We start from the raw sequence: 23,557 nt of genomic DNA, 5'->3' as shown, positions 1-23,557 counted from the left end.
ACAAATGATATGTCCAAAACTGTATGTGATCAAGATAAACTGCTTAATATATAATTTTAACTGATTAAGGATGCTGTGGCTACTCCTCAACTCATTAAAATTATAAGATCACTAGACAATTATCATTGCCATCTTTATGTATTTTAAACCTTAGACAATTTTAGTAAATTAAAGATGCTGAGGCTACTCTTTAATTAATCTAAAATTGTAATCACTTGGCAAAAGGGGAATTTAAAGCCTAACAAACAAATTAAACCAACACATGATAGACAATTATTAGGTATACTCCCAGGAAAGTTGGTCGAGACGAAGCTCGGTTAAATACCAACTCCTTAGACAGAGTAGCGTCGCAAGGGGACTAGTAGCAACAAGGCTTTTAAGCCAGGGCCATAGAACTAGTATTCCTCCCCAAGAAACTTCCCTAAGTCATGCGTTCTCATGTTTGAAGTAAAATCGTTTGGGAGATCTATGAAATTGTAGATTCACCTACGGATAAGGCTTTAAATTGATGAACTAAATTAACGGACTAAACGTGCTTAAATTCAGGCACTACCGCAACTAAAGTTTATGCATTAGTCCAACTTAAATAGGAAGTAATATAAGTCCATCCTAAATTTATGCATTTCTAGAGGCATAAAAAAAAATTGCATAATTTAAAACAAAATAATTTATGAATATACATAGCATGCTTGAATTTTTACATATTAATATATACTAACCCATAAATCCTAAATAAATTGCAATACTTTAGGCAATTTAATATGCATCTCAATATTAAATTAAAATTCACATAGCAAATTCAATACTTAATATTTGCTCAAAATTGAATAATAATTTAATTATGAATTTAATGTCAAAATTAAAAGGAAACAAAGACATCAATATTCCAAAAAAACATGCAATTACTATCTATTTACCATTTGCCAATAATATACAATATTAAATTAGATAATATTTATATGGTAATAATTAACTAAATAATTACCCTTTACCAAATTAATATGTAATCATTAATAAGGCAAATAACATGTATGGTAAAAAGAATAAAGGTAATTGCATTTAATAAGGAATTGTATTTATGTACCAATACTCCGTCTTCTTCCCTGCTTTTACGGCCGGCGAGCTTCCACGTACACCCATACACCCAAACTGAATCAGACGCCACTGAAGGAGGAGAGGGTGCTGCGACGCCGTCTCACCTTGTTGCTACGCCAAAGCCTTGCCGACGTCGATCCAAACTTCATCGCCGTCGCTCACCGCCGGAGACCGAAACAGGCAATTAACAAATTCCTTGTAGTTGCTCAGAAAAGTCACAAAAATAATTTCAGAAAAATAAAAGAAATTAAAATTGTGCATATGCCAAAAAATAATTTTTAGCAATCTAAATATAATTCTTTTGAAATATACACAAATTATTATATCATACAACCAAATAGATATATGCATATTTCGAAAAAAAAATTAATATACAAAATATATACCAAAAACTCAATGTATATATTAAAAAAAAAATTAATGTTGATTAAAGCAAAACAATCAACCAGGCAGAGATTCATAAAGGCTCTTGATACCAAATGTGAGATCTAAATATACAGAGCATAATCTACGAGAAACTTAACTCGTAGTAGCGGAAGCGGAAGCACTGTAAATCTCCAGCCATGGTTGATATCTTGTTGTATTGCCTCTTGAAGTAGATCTGTAGGGTTAGCCGTTTTGTCTCATACTTGACTCAGAACCCTAGATGGTGTATTGATATTTACTGAGCAGTATAAGTACCATATAATGAATCATGTATCTTGTATCCCATCAATACAAGCTTTATATAGGCACATTGGTGGATATAAGACTTAAACCTAAAGGTCCAACCCAACCAATTACTTAATGGGCCTAGTCCACTTGCACCACATAAGTAAGACCCATAATATATAATATATATTATACGGGAAAGTCTTACACACATACCACCGCCAGGCTCCAAGTCCACCGGGTAGTGCTACTGCCGGCCCATCCACGAATTTCCCTCTGTAATCCATCTCTCATCGCGGCGGTTCGTTCATCATCGGTCAGTTCACTACTTTGATTTCTCTTTCAATGTCAACACTTGTTTGTCTATTGTGCACCGGTCGTTGATTAGCTTATGCGTATGAGTTGATTATTTCTTGTTTTTCTAGATTTTGTTCTATTCATAAAATAGAATATATTGTTTATCCCTCAATAGGACAGCAGGACAGCATATTGTTCTATTCATAAAATAGAACAAATTGTTTGAAAAAGAGGCTTTCTGTACTTGTTTGAATTTCTAATTTTTGATATATGTTTTGGGATGACTTGATTTTCTGGAATGGAGGTATATAGAGGGCATCATGCTTGGTGGTCTAGAGTTTTGGAATACTAATAAGTTGTAGAGGAAGCTCTGGAAAAAGATTCACAGCAGCTTCTGCTATGTTCTAACTCAATCTCTGGAAACTGAGATGTTACGGTGAGCTGGAGTCGAAAGGTGAATTGTACTTGAGTTGCAGCAACAGCCTAAAACTTTTATAAAGTTGAGAGCTACTGCTGCCATGAGATTGATTCCACTTTGGAAGAGGATGTCTCATGTGTTCTCTGCATTGTGAAATTGTGGAGGCATAGGGAGGTCCACCTAGCTTGGTAGACTCTAGCTCTTTGAAGGGTGGTTAGAAGCAATGGTTTTTATGATTGATTTTGAGAAAAATCTCCAAGTCTCTATCTGTGTTTGCTCTCCAAGTCTCTGTCTCTGTTCTAAGGGTCAGATGGAGTTTAATATGAGAAATGCATAAGCAGAAAGCCAAGTAATGGTGAGGAAAAAAAATTGAACTGTTTATTTATTATCTGAGGAAAAAAATTGAACTATTTATTTATCCATATATATTAAATATAAATTGTATTGGGTAAGTTCAACACAGATTTACATTCTAATTATTTGGATAGTTGAATGGATTAAGTTTTTCTGGCTTGTTATAAAACTTTAATGGGAGTGATTTATATCAAAATTTAATTAGCTTCAAGCTTACTTGTGGTTTCAAGTGATGCAGATGGGTTTATTTGGCCAACTAGGCCTGAGAATTAATAAGGGCCAAATGGCTTTGGCAATTTGCCTTGGGCATTTAAATTTGTTAGCCTATTTAGGCTTTAGTTTGCTAGCCTTTTAGGCTTTTTTGTGAGCCCCTTGGGCCTTTTAGGGTATAACTTGACAATAATGAGTAAACTACACTTTTCAATTAGTCACCATTCCCAATTAGATGTACCAAAAAAATTTATGTAATTGGTGTTCATGTTTGTGTGATTTTCTAATTGTTTTAATGGAGTGAACTCGGATTTGATTAGGTGGCTTATCTCATGATTATAAGATAGCTTATTCACCCCAAAAGACGGAGTCACCAAAATCATCGGTTGGATCGTGCTCATCACCACGTTCCAGAGTAATGTCCTTTCTAAATCTTGAAGATTTTATGCTTTTTCATTATATTCATTATCTTCATTCTATGTTCCTTGCCAATTTAATCTTTCAATTATTTCAAGCATAGCCAATTTAATCATTTCGTAAAATTTCCCTTTAATAGTCATTCAAGACATGACATTTTAGAAATTTCACAACCCACTAATTATTTGCACCAATTGGCTCATATTATCTCATGGGTATGGTGTTTGGTTGGGGAATGCTATGGTGTTAGGGTAGAAGATTTTGGCATGCGGAAGGATGAAAGAAATTTGAGGATCAAAAAATAATTCCTTAAACGGCGGTTAAAAGAAATTATGATTGAAATAATTGAAAGATTGAATTTCTTAAAATTGAAATTCGAAACTACATTGCATATCCATCAAATCGTCAATAATTGAGGGATTGAAACTTGAAAGTGCGATTTCCACTTTTACCACAATATATATATATATATATATATATATATATATATATATATATATATATATAACAATAAATAATTCTTACCATTGAACTTCTACTTTTCAAATTTAATTACAAATTTATATATATTAAGGAAAAAGTTTGTCTGTATATCAAATTTTTTTACTTTATTTTGTTGAAAATTTTTGTTTATTTGTTTTTTTTTTAATTTTATTTTTTCATATAATATATAATGTGAAAAAATGGCATTAGAATCTTAAATTTTGAATATTAGGTCCGTTTATTTCAGTTTTGTATACTACTCTGACCAAAATTCTGTTTTTTCAATCATTAATCAAGAATACATAATATTGTTAACCAAGGATCTTAGTGATAGGCCCGTGATATAATTTGCCTATGTATTCACAACACAACAAAAACAACTGCAACATTCACAAAATATGTATATCTCATGCATTTTTCTCTCTAAAAAAAATGTATATCTCATGCATAATAAACAAAGATTGGAACTGTAACTTCTCCATTGTTTTAAGCATATGCCAAATCTCAAGCAAATAGTTTGTATTCATTTGAAGAACAAGCAGCTGGTAAACTAATACATAATTCACAAACCTGCAAATATAGAAAGCTATAAATTCTAGATTTACAAATCATCACTTACTATTCAAATATTGATCACTTACTAGATTCAACTGTATATTTATGTTTATATATTATACACACAACACATCATTGAAAACGTGTGCAGGTCCCGATTAATTCTCAAGAGTCTTTCCCTTTCAGCCTTCTTCTGTGCCCTTCTAACAAACAGCTTCTTTGATCCTGAGATTGATGACAATATGAAGAAATTACATTAGCATATAATCACCAGGACTATGTGGTCCAATGGTACCCGGGTTGGATTTCCATTTGGAAGATTGTGAGTTCGAGCCTCAGTGGAGGTGTTATTAGCTCTTTGTGTTTCAGTAGGTTGAGAAAGTATATGAACAGATACTACAATGTAATAGAGCTCGTAGCATTCAAAAAAAAAAAACATTAGCATATAATCAAATTCGAAACGCACGTGAGAAATACATACATATATAATAAGCATCAAAGCATGCATTGCATGTACCTATTAGTTCACCATTAAGAGCCTCAATCCTCCCATATTTGGAGAGAAGATTTGGAGACTTCTCTCTTAGGAAGTCCTCTGTCATATTGTAACTGAAATTTTTCACATATAGATTAGTGAACTTTTGCTCTTTATTAAATGCATCCATCATCCTCTCTTCTTTCTTCTTAAATGGGGACACATCTTAAAAACACCAAACAATTTTAACCAATTAGCTAGACTTTTTGAATGAAAGAATACTCTGAACCCAAAATCTACCAGATGAAAGAGCATGCAGGTTCTAAATTCCAAATTCAGAAACATATAAAGAAAGTTACACGAATTGAAACCTAACGAGTTCTTAATGGATGAACCCGTTAACGATCCCCGGGACAAACACTAACCAATTATTTTCGTGTAGTGTTAATGGAGGTTGTGTAATAATTGCCAGGTAGTAAAAAGGGAGTAGGCAACTTACAACTTCTTCCCTTCAAACACTGCTCCATGGAGGGAACTGATAGCAGAAATGGCTGAGTTCTGTGTTTCAAAGTGAACAAATCCAACACATTTGCTCTTTCCATTTTTCTCCTCGACGACTTTGCAGGACAGTATTATGCCATATTTGCTAAACATGCTCTCTAATTGAGCACTGGTGACGGAAGGAGCAAGGTTCTTGACAAAAACATTCCCAATCCCATATTTTCTTAGCTCTGATTACCTTTGCCACCACATAATCCTCATCGGCTTTCCTCTCACGGTTTTATGGTTTAGGCATGCCAGAGCCTTTGAAGCTGATAAAAAAAAAAACATAAATAATTATTTGCGAATTATAATCATTCAATCAAGACATGAAAATATATGTTAACTTTAAGTAAGACTTAATTTTTTTTAGGTGAGTGGAGCCTGTAAAATGATAGTTTATCAAATTTTTTTAGAAATATTTTTATTAAAGAAAATTCAATTTCTGAAACAAAAATTTATTTTCACTTTGTATTAAAAATTGTCCCAGAGCCTTCCAGTTCATATATAATCCTCCTATATTTTCTCTGGGAGTGGTGTGTATCTTATCAGGTTAATCTCAACCTTCATTTAATGCTCATGTCTCCTAATGATGAAAAACATCACCTTTTCATTATTCCCATATACACCCCTTCACTCTCTACCGTTACCAGCCAAACTTTTGGGGACAAAATTGAAAAAGAGTTAATTACTGAAATGGTCCCTTGACTATAGTGAAATTACCAATTTAGTCCTTGAGTATTTTTTTTAACCAATTAAGTTCCTCAACTTTAAAAATCTTAACCAATTTGGTCCTCCGTTTGTATGACCATTAGTCAACCGTTAACTTGTGACCAAATTGGTAATTTTACTATAGTCAAGGGACCATTTTGATAATTAACTTTAAGGGTGGGCAATTCGGTTTAATTTTCTCGAACTGAACCGTACCAAACCGAACCGAACTAATTTGGTTCGGTAATATACCGAACAACCGAACGGTATTAGATTCTTGTATACCGAACGATTCGATAAAAAATCGATCCGAATTGTTCGGTAAAAAATTGAATTGAACCGAATATTGTTTGATTTTTTTTTTAATAATAATAATAATAATAATAATAATAATAATAAATAAATAAATAAATAAATAGATAAATAAATAAATAAATAAATCCAAGTCCTTTACTGCTTGCTCTGCCGTTCAGCTCATAATCTCACGGGTATCTCTCATAAATGTTTTATTTGATTTCTTTATGGTTTGTTATCAAAAGTTCTATATTATGTGTTATGGTGTTTACATAGTCCATATCTAAAGTCTAATATATAACAAAATAGCAATCCAAAATTCAAACGGTATTCGGTTCGATTTTTACCGAACAAATTCAATTCGCTTCGAGTTTTTACCGAACTGTTCGGTATACAAGAATCTATTACCGTTCGGTTGTTCGGTATATTACTGAATCTAACTAGTTTGGTACAGGTTCAAGAAAACTAAACTGAATTGCCCACCCTTAAAGTTAATTACCAAAATGGTCCCTTGACTATAGCAAATTACCAATTTGGTCCCAAGTTAACGGTTGACTAACGGTCAAACAAACGGAGGACCAAATTAGTTAAGATTTTTAAAGTTGAGGAACTTAATTAGTCAAAAAAATAGTCAAGGACCAAATTGGTAATTTCGCTATAGTCAAAGGACCATTTCGGTAATTAACTCTTTCAATTATATAATTCTTTGAATATCAAAATTTTATGACCTAAACACCATTGTTATATAAGTGGAACATCACCATCAGCTCCTGCAACTGCACTCAAATATTCAATACTATAAGCAATTTGGTTTTTCAGCTAGAATGAATTCCACAATTCAATCTTAAATTTTGTTCTAAGGGAAAATGTCATTTTTCATCTTTGAATCAGAGGAAAATAACATTTTTGACCCCCCTTAGCCTGCAAGTTGACATTTTTAATCCAACTCTAACAAAACTCAAGACGACGAAATTTGACTATAAATATAATTAAAGGACGAAAAGTGATATTCTAATTCATGAAAGATTTTGTCATTTCAAATAATTAGCTCTTTAGCACCACAGTTTCACGATCTAAACATAATTGTTATATGAGTGGAACATCAGCTTCAATTCCTGCAATTGCACACTTTGGTTCTTCAGCTTGAATGAATTCCACACTTCAATCTTTAGATTTGCCTAAACAAAATATATGGCAATGGTTTAGTTGACATTAGTGAGAGACAACTAGGCGAACAGATTTCAGTAGGTGTAGGGCAAAGATATGAACCATAAATCCAAGAACCATTGTATAAACACAACACACCATGTATTCATAATTATCAACAAATGCATATTTAGTGAAATGCAAGAAGTACCGAGGACCCAACCCGCTCGATCAGCTCAATAAACTGCATTTGAATTTGCAGTCTGACAGAACGAGCTTCTCTGATTTTGTAATTGCATCCAGTGGGAGAGGACTGAAGCTTCGGGAGGGGCCATAGAAATGAGGAAAGACGTTAGAGTCGTCAACTGCTTCATAAACCAATCCATCTCCAAGCTGAAAAAGATTAAACTGACAACTATAAGGTCCACAAATTAAAGACAGTTTGTTCAACAAATTACCAAGACCAAAAAATCTCTCTCCTAGGTTGTGCAGAAACAAGAGGATGATCTATGAAAAGGTTGACCTTTTTAGCATCAACTTGCAGCAAGTATAGATCTTTGTTAACATTCACGAAAAAGGCCTGCAGTGTTGATTGAACCTGCAAGACCAGAATAAGTTTCAGACACTCAATAATGCCACCTTGAAAATAATATCCCAATCATAGATACTTGACGATAACCTATACTTGTAAAAACAAGAAAACATTGGCATGTAACTGGAATAAACTATCTACTGAGTAAACTCAGTAAAGAGACCAACACTCAAACGGTAGTATGCAATGTGCTACCAATACTACACTATATCAATCTATCATGGTATCAAGGGACTGTTCGATCTTGTAACCACAAGGTCACAAATTTGAATCCCAGCCCTCTTGCTTTGAGCCGGTCAGCTATGGACAACCTAGGCTAGTTTACTTCTTTGTGATCCTTTGTCGGCTAGGGTCACAAGGCTGGGTTTACCCAATGTAGACCATCAGGTAATGGCTGCGGGTTTCTCTTGTCACCCAAAAAAAAAAAAAAAAAAAAAGGAATTGTTCAATCTTGATTCTTGAGTAAGATTAATCTTGATTCTGCTTCATCAAGAACGTAGGACATACTGATCAATATGATCGTAAAGGAAACTATGACAGCCTTTGGAAGATGGGCAACTTGTTGATAAGGTGATTGCATATTTACTTTTGGGCATGAAACAATGAAAATATGTAAATGGTAAAAGTTTCTGCATATCATGACCCAAAAGCATAAATACCAAGAACCTTGGCCAAAGAGTATAAAATAAATAAAACTATGCAATTCTGTCCATCTTCTATTAAAGGAACAAAGAAATCACTAAAAATAAAGAATTCAGCTCCCGTGATGAAAGGCCATCTCCATTACCCCCCAAACAAACCTCCTCATTGCCGGAAAGTCCATTGGAAATGTCAGCTACATCAAGGTAAATACTAGCAAAAGCATTAGAATTACAATTGAAAGGCAACAAAACCCATTCAGCTTCTGTAATGCTCCGTCAAGTTAACAGCTGACATCCTCAATAACACATCATATATTTGGTTCATTTGTGAAAGGGCAGCACCACAACAAACAAATTACTACTGGACATATTTAAATATATTATACGGCCCTGTCACAGCATAACCTGATCATAGCACCTCATATATTTGGTTCATTTGCATCCCTTTAAATTATTCATCATATATTAATTCCAAGCTTTGTTAATTTAGTCAAAAGGAGTATAAGACTCAAAAACTGACTTCAAACAATTTCTCATTTCTATATTCCCAAATCCACGAAGACATAAATGTAGACCTCATTTTTCTCTCCTCAGTCTTACCGTCAAACTAGCGGGTAATCATCATTTACAAAATATATGAATGTGAAAACTGTCACACTGTGTAGTGTTGAGCATATATATATAATATATAAAACATAAATATGCAATCCAACTACCATCTTAGGCTTTTAGTTGAGACTTGGCACATGCTTCAATTTGGTGTAGTCAATGCCATGCCAAAGGTCATGAGTTTAATATTGGATCATCCAATAAAAATGATAAAAAGGGTCTATGGTCCTGAGCCCGTCAAAAGTAACTAACTTGGCAACTCGCAAATATATAAACATAAATTTCCAATTCAACTATCGGCATAGATTTTTAGTTGAATGGAACACATATTCAATTTGTAGTGGATAGGGAAAGGCGTATGATTCCACAGCCAAACCAGCATAGATTATAACTCAATTTAGCATATAGAGAAAACACAGATAAATCTTCAGTAGTAGGAAATTAGGTCCAACTTTCCGAGTATGTTTGTTAATGGTGGAGTATAAGCCAGATCCGTCCATGTTTAGAGTTGAAAAATCACAGGGGTGTTAAGAAGAAATGGAGAAGAGAAGGGTTTGGATGACCTGATCGAGCTTACTGAGATGTATACAGCCAGTAGTTTTGTCGAGATCCCCACCAAGCGTGCTTCCATTCTTCTGGAGTTCCTCCCACTCCTCGGCGATGCTGATTCGATACACAAACTCTTCTTTTTCAGAGCCAGTGTCCCTCGCAGCCATCACCACCTTCGATGTCGCTCTCGCTCCAATCTCCGCACTTTCCACAACAATTCAAGATAAATAGGAATGTGCTTTTGGCGTTGATTCGATAAATCCAAATAATTTTAACACGTTTTAATATGTTAATTATTTTTTTTAGAGTTAATACCAATTTAGTCCTTTGACTATAGTTGTTTTTTCTTGATTTAATCCCAAACGACTTTTGTTCTTAATTATGTCATCGACTTTGATAATTGTACCCAATTGAATCCTTGATGTTAGAATTAAGAACTAAATTGAAAAAATCAATATAGTCGATGACTAAATTAGGTGAACCACTATAATCGAAGACTAATTTAGATAAATCTATTATAGTTTAAGACTAAATTGAGTATTAATAGAGGTGAAATTACTGAGTTATTTTAACATATGACTCAATTGAGAAAATCTATCAAAGTCGAGTACCTAATTAAGCACAAATATTCGTTTAGAACTAAATTGAGAGAAACAACTATTAATTAATGACTAATGAGTATTAATTCAATTTTTAAAGGTAGGATGGTTTTGAAAAATACTACATGACTCTTAGGGGGCGTTTGGTTCAGATCATCTTTGACTACCTAGGTAATCTGAGTCTGGTAATGTTATATTACCTTGTTTGGTTCAAGTTATGAGATTACCTGATAATGTTATATTACCTGAAAGCTGATGTGGCGGTAATGTTTCAAGGTAATGTGATTACCCCCATTTTTTTAGGTAATCTTAGATTACCTTGAATTATTCCAGCTTTGCCCTTATTAACTAATCCTTATCCTTACAATAATAATAATAATAATAATAATAATAATAATAATAATAATAATAATTATAATAATAATAATAATAATAATATTATTATTATTATTATTATTATATTTAGTTTTTTAATATTTGAACATTGATATACATTCATACATATAAATAAATAAATAAAATAAATACACACACATAAATTATATATATATATATATATATATATATATATATATATATATATATATATATATATATATATAATTGAGGACATTATTGTAAATTGATTCATATAACCTAAAATATAACCCTTAATCAAACACGGCAATATTATATTCCACAATCCAAACCAAACACACAAGGTAATCTTACATTCCGGTAATCTCACATTACCGTCCTGGAGGTAATCTTATTACCTGGAGTAATCCAAGATTCCGTGAACCAAACGCCCCCTTAAGTTCTACTCCCTATTTTTATCATCCTCTCAAAATTTTGATGTTAACATTTCCTATAAGAACCATAGCATGAAAATAACTTATCCTCTCTTACCACATCAGGAGTAAAAACGAGGGATTAGAAATTGGAAGTTTAGAGCATAGGTTTAGAGCTTATAGGAGTCTGTTGGTTATTGGCTCATTGATCGGCCAAAAATTAGTTGATTTGACCATGTTTAGCCGTTTGACCCTATAAATAAGCTGATTTGGAGTGTTTGGTATATGGCTTATTGGCCTTGGTTGAATGGGCCTATCAACAAAAATAGTAAACGCTGATATATCCCGCGTTTGAGAATAGCTTATTGATTTTATTTGTAAAATGGCAATGTTATCCTTTTGAAATCCCTAATCTTTCGTTCAGTTCTCACCTTCGCCGCTTCGCGTCCGCTTCCTTTCCCCGTGTCACGTCGTCTGCTGTCTGCAATCCACCTCTTCTCCCCTTCGCGACTACCTTCTCCGATCCAATACCCATCGTCGCTTCTGTCCAAGGTAAATTCATCCCTCATTATATCTTGTTTTCTTAGAATTTCTCTTCAATTTGTAGTCTAGATTTTCTTTTCCGTGTGCCTTTTCTTTGCTGCACTTGTGATTAGCATGATTGGCAGACTTGTCATGTGTTTGCTCTTGAAGTATAGCTCCATTTGAGGGTTAGGATGATGGTGTAATTAATCCAGTAGACACAGAGAAAAATCTTAGGCTTCTCTCGCTCTGCATCTATGAACCGTCATAGAGTACCAAATAATTTTTTGCCCAACAAAAAAAATCACTTGAAACCAACATGCTATAGGAGAATGAACAAGTCAATTTTATCACAAAAATAATACATATATATATATATATATATATATATATATATATATATATATATATATATATATATATATACACACACACACACACACACACACACACACAAAATGGAATTTATAATCTTCTAGATTATAATTCCAACCAACAACTATATACAAAGATATAGAACATGGATTTCTTATTTAAAACATAATCCCACTTACATGATAGTGGAGGATCGAAGATGAGCCTCCAAGCACAGGGACGGAAGGATATGCGGGTAGGTGGTTAGTACGAGTCGAGCGAAGCACTCTCTACTTAAAATCTTATTTGCCGCCTGTGACACCCCGTAAATCCAAATTCTATTTAGGGATTAATTAAGTAATTAATCCTAATCTAATTGGCAATTTATTCTTTAAATTCCTGAAAATTCAATAGTCGGGGACTAATAATTGACTAGTCAACCCAAGTCAATGAGTTGTACCCTAAGCTTTGTGAATAGTTCCTTTGTTCCCTTACACCTTTTCATCTTAGTAAGGGTAATGAAGACATTTCACCTCATGATTGTATTCCAAGCTAACTTAGAAGACACCTTTCATTCTTTCCCTAACACTCCCAAAACAAAAGTTCATTCTTCTCTCTAGATTTTTAGCTAGCTTCTCCTTCAAGCTAAGTTTGGGTATTCCAAGATCTTCCAAGTTTATCTCCAAGATTTCACCTTTCCTACTCTTGAGCATCTAGGAGGGTAAGATCTTTGGTCCTTTTGTGTTTTTAGTGCTTTCTAGGGTATCGTTTTCTAAAGATGAAATCTTTATGGTCTTTTGGTGTGTTCTTGAAGTTGGGGTTGAAGGTGAGCCTTTTTAGGAGCTTGAAAAGGTGTATTAAGTGAAGGTTTTGTCTACAAGAGGTAACCCATGCTTTACAAAATCTATTTTACTTACCTATATGATGAATTCTTGGATTCTACTTGTGATTTTGCTATGAAATGTGAGTGTTGATGCATTTTGTGAAAATGCATATCTAGAGCTTGTTATTAGGGTTCTTGTATGCCATTGCTTGGCTAGTCCTTTGATTCAAGTCATTTTGTTGTATTTGGTGAGATTTTGGGTGTTTTGGACTTGAATTTGAGCTTGGTGTTGAAAATCCCCGAAGAGATATTTTTGTACAGGGTATTGTACCCGCAGGCGGATCCGGCGGATAGGGGTCCACCCACCGCCCCACCCGCGGGGTATAGGTGTGTGGGACGTTGGTTCCCGCGGGCGGAACCACGGGTGGGGGTCCACCCGTGGCCCCACCCGCGGGTATATATATAGTGGCTGTGTGGGGATTTGTTCCCCGTGATTCTTTTGGCTCGGTATTCGATGTTTTGACTTCCCGATGTTCTTTTGTTGGGCTTTTGAGTGTCTTCTTGATGTTTCATTTGTCTAGAACTATATGGTAGGAATCCATGCAGGTTTTGGTGTCTTGAATGGTGCTAAGTGTTCAACATTGTGATTCGTTGAACCATGATGAGTCTTGTATGTTCTTCGAAACTATGTTTTGTTTACCCATTTGATAAGCAAGCTAGTTTGATGTTGAAATGCTAGCGTGTGTGGTTTGTACTTCCCTATTGTGGATGATAACTTGTGTTGATCATCGTTGTTGTCGAATTGAGATCCTTCCTTGATTGAGTATGGTTTCATATCTTTGTGGTGATCCATTGATTGATTCCTATGATGAATGTGTGTGTTGGCTGTACCTGGATTACACGATTAATGGTATGGGACATTAATCACCAAGGTACAGATGTGGTCCTCGTGGTGGCCATGCATGAGTTTGGTGGTTTGTTATCGTGAGTATAGCTCACACGGTTTGGCGGTTTTGTGATGTGATCTTGCAATGTACCCTCGTGTACTGTGCGTTCGGTGGTTGTTGGAGGGGGAACGACGGTTTCCGGGGGCAAAAGGTTGGACTTGAAAGTATAGGGTGGCACTCGGAGGTAAAGGTTGGAACCGTAATAAGGCCGGGGGTAGCCATAAGGTTGGAACAGGGCATAAGGTTGGAACTTGTGACATGAAGTGTCATTGTGGCATGAAGTGCCAATGTGTGTGATTGTTTATCCTCTTCTGTTGAGTATGTCGAGTGGTATTCTACTTTGTGATCAGTAGAATATACCTCAAGTTGTACTGTTGTTGTTGTCTTTGCCTTGGTGTTTCTGCTTTGTGATCAGTAGGTTACATCCTAGGCGGTGTTGAGTTGTTCTGTTGTGTCTTGTCTTGACGTGTTGGGATGTGATTCCCTTGTTCTTTGAGAGTGGAATAGAGTATGTATTGTTGACTTCTATCTTTGGCTTTGAATTGATATATATACAGTATTCCGTTTCAAAAATGATTTTGTAATAAACTATTTATCTATATATGCTATTGACGCGTATTGATGGGTTACCAGCATTATTCGCTAACCGGGCGTCGTCCCATTTATTTATGTGCTTTTCAGGTCCCGAGTAGTGGCGCGCGCTTTATAGAGATGGCTAGTGTAGTTCCCCGGACTCTGTTAATTCGGTTATGGGCCTGTGTGCCTCTTATGTTGAACAATAGATTGTTGTTGGTCTGACCTTGTCTCTTATTAGACTTTTAAACTGTTGATGTTGATGATGTTCTTGCCTGTGCGTTCACCTTAGTGTGGACGTGGCATAACACTCTTCGTTTTCCAGTTTTATATAGTTAGACTCCCGCTATGTTTTGCTTATGTTTGTGGTTAGATTATCTTGCATATTTAAGTTTAAAATGGCATGGAAATCGGGGGTGTTACACCGTCTCCCAAAGGTGCCAGGAGCGTTGCAGCCTAGGTTTCCTAGGATAAAATGTACTACGGTTCGAAGTTAGGAGCACTCTAACATAGAACCCATCGAACGAGAGCAGAGTTTTTGTTAGAAGAAAAAGCCCTATTGTAACACCCCCGATTTTACCAACATTTTTAAAATTTCAAAGGCAAGATAAGCAAACTAATCATTCATTAAACATTAAGCGGAAGTAAGTCTAAACGGGGATATTATGCCACATCTTAAAGTACTAAAGATGCACAGGCGAAACATAACAACTAATCCAAAATCCAAAGTCTACGGCTCACAGGCTGGACAACAACTATGGGAAAGATAAAGCTACACTAGCTAAGAGTCTTCACTAGCACGCTCGACATCTACTCAAAACATGTATAAGATAAGGGATAACACCTGGTCAGCGAATGAAGTTGGTAACCCATCAATGCGCGTTAAATAGCATATAATATAGATAGATATAATCAAAAGCATTTGAGACTGGGGAATATAGTATATAGTCATTTTAAAACCAAGGAAAGATCAACATCAAAGACTCATCACATACTCTCAACAAAGACCGAGGATCATCAACCTCAACAAGACAACAAGAACCACAATCAACAAAGGACAACACAACTCTAGATGCAACCTACCATTCACAAGGTAGAGTTCATCATAAACATGCTCAAAGGCAAGAAGTACAACAATCACATAATGACAATTCACATAATAGGTCTAAGTTCCAACCTTATGCCCTGTTCCAACCTTATGGCTACCCCCGACCTTTTCACTAGTTCCAACCGTTGCCTCCTAGTGCCACCATGAACTTCTGAGTCCAACCTTATTCCGCCTGGGACCGTCGTCCCCCACCAATCAGAACCGTATTACCACTGATCTCATAGTACACGAGGGTACCGTAAAGTAACAATATTACCACCGATCTCGTGAGCAAAGCTCAATAATATTACCACCAATCTCAATCATAATTACACATAGTCATCATCATCAAGAATATTAAGGCTCATCAATAGCCTAATCAAGTATCAACAAATGGTACAACGATTTGTACAAGATCACAACATGAGAATCAATCAAGAGATTCCAACAAAGACATGAGGCAATACTCAACAACAAAGGACTACAATCCAACATCAAAATGATTGGCAACACGAGTTGCTAACCCTCAACAAGAAGGAACAAACCATACATACTAGCATAACAACATCAAACTAGCATGCTCATCAAAACGGGTAAACCAAAATGGTTCCAACGAACCTTCAAGACTCATATTAGTCCAACGGATCACAAGGTTGGACCCTTAGCACGATTCAAGACACCAAATCCTAACATGGATTCCTAACATATTGTTCTAGACATACGAAACATCAAGAAGACTCACAAAGAGCTCAATAATTCAACAACGGGAGGTCAAAACATCAAATACCAAGAAGAAAAGGATCACGGGGAACAAATCCCCGCAACCCACATATGTTCCCCCCGGGATACACCCCAAAAGCACCACGTTCCCCGCGGGTAGGCCACTGCCCGCCGTTCCGCCCGCGGGGTACACCTCTTGTACACATTTTTCCCTTCGGGGAAATTCATCAACAAAGCCAAGTTCAAGTCCAGAACACCCAAAATCTTACACACAACAAAGATATGACTTGAACCCAAGAATAAGCTAAGCAATGGCATTCAAGAAACCTAAATACAAGCTCTAAACATGCATCATCACAAGATCATGCATCAAATCTCACAAATCACATCGAGAACATCAATAGAAGCCAAGAAATATCAATAGCAAGCATAAAATAGGTTTGTATAGCATGGGTTACCTTTGTAGACCAAAAACCACTTCTTCCTTACACTCCTAAGCCTCACCTTGAAGCTCTTCCTCACCAAGGACTTCTCACCAAACCAAACCACAAGGAAAAACACCAAAATAAGATAAAGATACCTTAAAACTAACTAAAAACACTAAACAACTAGAGACCTTACCCTTTCCTATGTTAGAGAGGTAGAAAGGTGGAAACTTGAGGTGAGATCTTGCAAGGATGGAGAACCCTTCTTCTAGGTTGGAGAGAAAGCTAAGGTTTCTTGTAGAGAGAAGGTGGAGGTTTTAGGATTTAGCTAGCATGGGAAATGAATGAAAGGTCAATTTTACCCTTACTAAGGTTAGAAAGACAAAAGGGTTGAGGTACAAAGCATAAGGCAAAAGGTACACTTGGTTGACTAAGGAGGCTAGTCAAATTCTAGTCCCTCGCCTATCCAATTTCAGGATTTTTAGAGAGAAATTACCAAGGAAGGTTAGGATTAAGGGTGTCACACTTATAGTACACGAGTCAAGCCTTATCAGGCTCATTTTGGGATTTGATTTACACCCCCTTGCGCGCGAGAAAGAACCTTTATGCTATACAATTCAATAAGTCTTAGAAAGACTCTTGTATAAATAGTGGTGCAAACCCACTTCCCAAACCAATGTGGGACAAAAGCTTCTTGAAAGCCTTTTCCCTTCATTTTTCCAATACAAATGGGTCTACATTGAGAATCAATTTCTCATTCATCCATTATCCGTTTTGAGCGTACAATATATCAATCTCTTTGTCTAACTACGAAGAACCCGAATCCACTTTGACCCGACCCAAATCGGAAGTAGACCCCACTAATAATTGTACCACAAAATACTAACTTAAAATGTCATTTTATGGTATTTTTCCAACAATCCCCCACATGAATTAAAATTTGATTTTCGGGGTATTTTAAAATCGGAAACAATTGTGTTCACCGGTCGATCCCTGTATAGGATAGGTAGGTGTTACCCTTTGAACCTTCCCTTGTGAAGATATATTTACTCTACTAGTTGTACGATGGAACACGATGTCTTTCATGATCCGACTTCCGTTTGTGTAGACGATGGCATATCTCACACAGGAACCTCCCAACCATGCTTTGTTCTCATGACTGTGCCCATTTTGGTCATGGGCCACCATTCCTGGTTCTGCAAGAGTTTGTGAAGAATTGAGCCATATTCAATTCTCCTTTGAAGCAACCCTCTCTTCTCTCTCACATAGGTGATTCTTTTCCGAGTATCCCGCATACTCTCACATGTCAACCGAAATTTCGAACCATTAAAGCATCACCGTGCTAACCTTGTACGAGAGTCACAATTCTAACGAGGAGCAGTAGGGAGTCCGAGACTCCCACAGTGACACGCTTTGTTCCATAATTTAGTTGTCCCATTGAACCTAGGTGCCAGCTAGGTTGGGTATCCACTATAGAACTTTTATCACAAGGGCTTTAGACCCATTCCTCGTTTCAACTTCTCAACAACCATTTGCTTACCCTAAGGTTAGTGGCCGCAACGTTCTCTTTTGACCTCATGCAGTCAACAAAGATAACACCAGTTGTGGGAAATTGTTTAAATGGTATTGTGTCTAGGACTCATAAGTCTAGACTTACCATTGTACATCTAACTATGTATTTAACCAATTTTGGCTTGACTACCGCAATTCACACAAATTGGAGGTACGAGTTTTCCTCAAATAGGAATGTTCTTGAGAAAAATGGCATAGCCATTAAGCCTCTTCGTGACACATGTCTAAGGCTATCAACTTATATTCCATCATGGATCTTAACTATCACAGATAGTTTCGAGAATTTCCATACGACCGGTTGCATTGGCTTGTGCAAACATGTAGCCATTCATGGACTTAGCGTCCTTAAAGTGCTATACTTTTCAAGTACAACTGGATATCATACGTAGTGTAATCCAAAGTCATGAGTATACCTTAAGTATATCATAACTCCTACTATTGCATTCCTATGCATATCACTAGGTTACTCGTATGACTACTGAGTTTGTTAACCGCAAAGGCAATATCCGACCTAGTATGACCCATTAGGTACAATTAAACTACCAATAATCTGAATGTATTCTCCTTGAGAGATACAATCTCCGTGATTTTTGGAAGTTGTACATTAGTATCTAACAGTATCTAAGCCACTTGATTTTCATTCTTATTATATTTTGCAAGGATTTAATCAACGTAATGAGATTAGCTTAACACAAGACCATTTGGTCTTCTCATGATTTTAATCCCGAGAATTAAATCCACCAAACCCATGCCTTTCATGTCAAATCTTAAATTTAACATGTTCCTAGTAGATTTGATCATTTATCGTTACTACCCACGATGAGTTTGTCATGTATAAACAAATAGTGATATAGTCATCTATGGTACGCCTTACGTAGACCCACTTGTCACTTTTATTTATACTAAACTCGTTTTTTCATCATTGCATGATCAGACCTCACATGCCAATTGCTAAGGCAACTGTTTCAAACATACAATGATTTCACCAATTTACACACTTTCTTTTCATAGCGCGTAACCAAAAAACCCTCAGGTTTTTCCTTGTCTATTAAGAATGCGATTTTACACATCCATTTGATGAACTTCCATGTCTCGCTAAATGGCCATGGAAAGTATCATACTAATGGATTTCATTCTCATCACGAGATAATATATATCGAAGTAACCGTGGCACTCGCGTTGCATGTAATCTACAATTACAAGCCCGACCTTGTCCTTTAGTTAAACCAACCGATTTTATCTTCCGACTAGTAACCCAGAGGAAGATCAACCAGTTCCAATTATGATTCTCTAAGATAGAATCTACATTACTTTTTGTAGCATCTTTCCACATTAGTCCATCTGTAGAAGTCACAACTTCTACATACATTTGAGGCTCGCTTTCTAACATAAACAAGTTAGAATATGCGCATCACATTCTAACATGTACGTCAGAAAATCTGGACCAAAGGATTTTTCAATCCTAGCTCTCTTGCTACGTCTAGATTTGAGCTCGGGTTCTCTTTCAGACCCTCCATCCATGGCTACGTTGAATGTTTATTTCAACGTGCTAGGTCCTTTATTAAACCTTCACAGGAATACATCTCTCAAAGAAAGATGAATTTCTTGATTCAATTTAACGTGTTCTTATGCACGTCCAGAATATAGGACTCGTATACTAAGAACCAATAAACTCATTTGGCAAGACACCCCCACATTTCAAGTATTAGTAGGAAAACTTCCTACCTACCCAGAACTCGTAAGAAGTCTTATCGAGTTTCATGTGGGAAACCTTATTTAAAAGGTACTTACTTGTCCAAAATATTGCCTCACCCCACATACTTTGAGGTAGGCCCGAACTTATCAACGTCTTGATATTTATGTTCGGCAACACCAATCGATTGAGGTGAATACTGTGTCGTACGCTCGAGTACGGTACCAAAGCTTGCGAAGAAATCACCAATAGGTGTTTCATATTCACCACACAGACCGCTTTTAACCGCATTAATTCCACGATTAATTTATTTTCTATTTTTATTCTTATAAAGAATAAACATTTGCTACAAATTAACACATTTCGTAGGTGCGAATAAATTAGCACCACGAGTCGGTGCTTCCGAAATTGAGGCATGAATTAGTGCTAAGGAATGAAGCATGAATCTTGCTATACAAAGTACGAACAACAATCAATACTCCACAGCAACAACAATAATTCATCAATTCCCAACAACAATACTCAATACTCAACAGTAGTACAACAAGGGGGCAATCCCGGGGGGGGGGGGGGGAGGTACAACAAACACGTAGACTCCTATCAACAATCGACACCAATACGAACACACAGCCCATGGGAACATCCTAAACTCCACTTCCAATGACAATAAGACCACCACAAGACTCACAAGGGAACATACAAACCTCATCATAGGCCAACGGGATACCAACTTAAACCACATGCAATACCCAAGGTTCACAAATCCTAATTCGGTATCCACGACATCAAACTAGACTCATGAACATCAAACGGGGCATGGGGAAACAACAAACGAGGGAAAAATGACACACCGTGTGACAACCCAAAATTTAATTTTATAAATCTGGTTTTAAGAAATTTCAAAATAGCCAATTTTCACCCCATAAAAATTTTTGCGATGAAATCGGTGTTGAATAAATTATTTTGAGCCACTTTTGAATAAATTCAACACCAAGACTTGATATAAATCCAACATCCTGAATTTTTGGGTACATTATGTACCAAGTTTTGAACTGAGGAATCTATTTGAGTGAAACCGAGAGAAATCTGAGAAGCCTAAATCAATAGTTTATCTAGAAATTATTTTGGAAAAATTCCTTTTCAACCCCAAACTATTTCAAATATCAATTCTAGCCTTGGTTCATGAAGCATGGTGGACCACACTACTCCAAAGTTGTCCGATAACACTTTCTAGCCAAGTTTTTACCTTTTTGCCCTCCACCAATCATGAGGCATCATCCTAGGGTTTTGTGCCTCTATAAATATAAGCCTTATCAGACATTTGCGTCTTTGATTCCACCGTTATCACCCTCACCAAGTTGTCTGCAAAACACAAAGGAAGTTGACAGTAAGATTTCTAAACTCCTTTTCCATCCATTTTTTTCCCTTCTAGCTTTCATCCTTTCTCTGAGAACTTGGTAGTAAGTTGTTGTGTGGTTTTGTTTGGAATGTTTAGGGGGTGAAGGAGGGTGTAACTAGCTTGGGAAGAAGGTGTGGAATCCAAGCAAGAAGAAGAAGCTTCAAAGGTATAACCCATGGACTCCCAAGTTATTTTCTAGACTCTGTGAAGTCTATTTTATGGTAGAAATGAGTAGAAATGCTAGTTTATTGAAGTGTTTGAGCTATTAAGTGATCTATTGTTGATCTTGGATGTGTTGTTGATGTTTTGGAAGTGTTGGAATGTCTGAGACAATTCTTGCAGGTGAAAGGAATCCACTAGTGCACCAGACAGTGTGCACCAGTAGAAATCACAGGCCTAGCCAACGGCCCTCGGGGAGGCCGTTGGCCAGCCCCATGGAAAGCCGGCTCTAGGGGGTGGCCCTAGGAGAGGGCCGTTGCCCTGAGTCGTGCAAATGACGGGCCAAGGGGCGGGACTTGAGAGCTCCGTTAAGTAGAATCTGTGCAGTGGCCGGGCCCTTGTGGCTCAGCTACATGTCGTTTCGGACCAAGAGTCGCGGGCCCTTGTGGCTCGGAACCTCGGGGCCGTCTTGACGCACGTTTAGACTTTGATTTCGCTATTTTTGGTGAAGAATTGAGCCTTTTATGATAGATTTTGTGGAGATAGTTGTTGCAGATTGTGGTTTGGGTTATTTACAGTGAATTGAAGTGTTGAACTATCAGACTTTGAGTATCCATATGATGAGCATGTTATTATTTGATTGTTAAATAGAGAAGCATGAGTTTTATTTGTTGAGTTTAGTTAGAAAAACATGCCTAAAGTGTATATTATGATTTACTAAGAATCTTGCCCAGTTGCTAAATGATGAAGTGTGCAGAGCATGCCTATCTTGAAACTTAATTAAATTGCAATAAATGAGTTTCCTTAGATTATTTGAGTTCTAAGTGCATGCTAAATACTTACTAAGTGTTGTTGAGAAGATTTGTCAAGTTACGACTTACAAGCATGATTTATTGAATTATTGAGAAGCCACAGTGAATAGAAATGGAAGCATGTTACAGTAAATTGCATTTTGAGCATATCATGTTTTAAAGTGCATAAGCGGCCAGCGTGAGCCTAAGTATTATTTTCCAAAAAACTCATATCCATTTTGGAAAGTCATTATCTTGTCATATTGAGAACTTGTTGAGAAGTTATATGCATATTTGCATAAGTAAAGTGTTGCATGATTTGAGTGCATGAGTTATATCTATATGTATCTATTGTAAGGAAAAACTTGTTTTGGAGGGCCGTTAGGACTATGTCCCTTCAGAAGAAAAGAGAAAGAAATGGACATTGCAATCCGATGTGAAGTAACGAGGTCGATATTCCCACGTTACTAGGTTGGAAACTTCCCGCCAGGCTTGGAATCCTAGTCAGGGGGTGTGCACACTGATAGTTCGATACCTGATTCAACAGAGTTTGAGATTTGGAACCACGAGATTGGTTTTGTGGGTGAGATGAGAGATTGGCCGGCTAGACGCCGAGCCCAATAGGTTCATTCACATCATGGTGAGTCCTGCCTCGCCCACGAGTATAAAGAAATCGAGTCATTGCGACTCTAAGAAAGCGAGTCATCGGGACTCTAAGAAAAGAAGAGCAAAGCGAGTCATTGCGACTCTAAGAAACCTCCACAGAAAAAGTATTCTTTTTACAAAAGAGTGTGTATGTATATCTATCTATATTTATACTATAGCATCATATTGTATGACTATATGCCTTGCACGAGATTGCATGATTAGTAGTAGATAACATGAGATTGCTTATGAGTTATATGCCTTGCACGAGATTACATGATTAGTAGTTGATAGCATGAGATTGCTTATGAGTTATATGCCTTGCACGAGATTGCATGATTAGTAGTTGATAGCATGAGATTGCTTATGAGTTATATGCCTTGCACGAGATTGCATGATTAGCAGTAGATAGCATGAGATTGCTTATGAGTGATATACCTT

General features: G+C 36.4%; 1 protein-coding gene and 1 long non-coding RNA gene across 4 annotated transcripts; one reads left to right on the top strand and one right to left on the bottom strand.

Moving 5' to 3' along the window:
* The first annotated feature begins 1,971 nt into the window (after positions 1-1,971).
* Positions 1,972-4,807, top strand: LOC109193712. Its single transcript, XR_002056331.1, has 3 exons — positions 1,972-2,062; positions 3,346-3,440; positions 4,632-4,807. It is a non-coding gene; the product is annotated as an uncharacterized LOC109193712 (long non-coding RNA).
* Positions 4,808-7,461: 2,654 nt separating this feature from the next.
* On the bottom strand, positions 7,462-10,306 carry LOC109193711. Of its 3 annotated transcripts, none has more exons than XM_019344566.1 (4): positions 10,052-10,306; positions 8,170-8,244; positions 7,858-8,039; positions 7,462-7,678 (listed from the first exon to the last, which is right to left on the bottom strand). In XM_019344566.1, exons 1-3 carry the CDS (start codon positions 10,202-10,204, stop codon positions 7,878-7,880), a joined length of 390 nt encoding a protein of 129 aa, XP_019200111.1. In that variant the 5' UTR covers positions 10,205-10,306; the 3' UTR covers positions 7,462-7,678; positions 7,858-7,877. The 3 variants fall into 3 exon arrangements, with proteins under 3 accessions (XP_019200111.1, XP_019200110.1, XP_019200112.1); XM_019344565.1 differs by having other exon boundaries at positions 7,870-8,039; XM_019344567.1 differs by having other exon boundaries at positions 7,462-7,615; positions 7,870-8,039.
* Between the last annotated feature and the right edge of the window lie 13,251 nt (positions 10,307-23,557).

The sequence above is a fragment of the Ipomoea nil genome, unplaced genomic scaffold, assembly GCF_001879475.1.
Source record: "Ipomoea nil cultivar Tokyo-kokei standard unplaced genomic scaffold, Asagao_1.1 scaffold1900, whole genome shotgun sequence".
In the NCBI taxonomy this organism is placed as follows: Eukaryota; Viridiplantae; Streptophyta; class Magnoliopsida; order Solanales; family Convolvulaceae; genus Ipomoea; species Ipomoea nil.
The sequence above is the reverse complement of the archived record's forward strand: the minus strand, read 5'-3'. Positions and strand labels throughout refer to the sequence as shown.

What these genes read in the sequence shown, in the direction of transcription:
- LOC109193711 (XM_019344566.1), bottom strand. Translation starts at nt 10,204, where the DNA reads ATGGCTGCGAGGGACACTGGCTCTGAAAAAGAAGAGTTTGTGTATCGA. An exon ending in ATCTCAGTAAGCTCGATCAG is followed by an intron (nt 8,245 to 10,051) that starts GTCATCCAAACC and finishes CTGGTCTTGCAG; the next exon opens with GTTCAATCAACACTGCAGGC. An exon ending in TGCAAGTTGATGCTAAAAAG is followed by an intron (nt 8,040 to 8,169) that starts GTCAACCTTTTC and finishes AATCTTTTTCAG; the next exon opens with CTTGGAGATGGATTGGTTTA.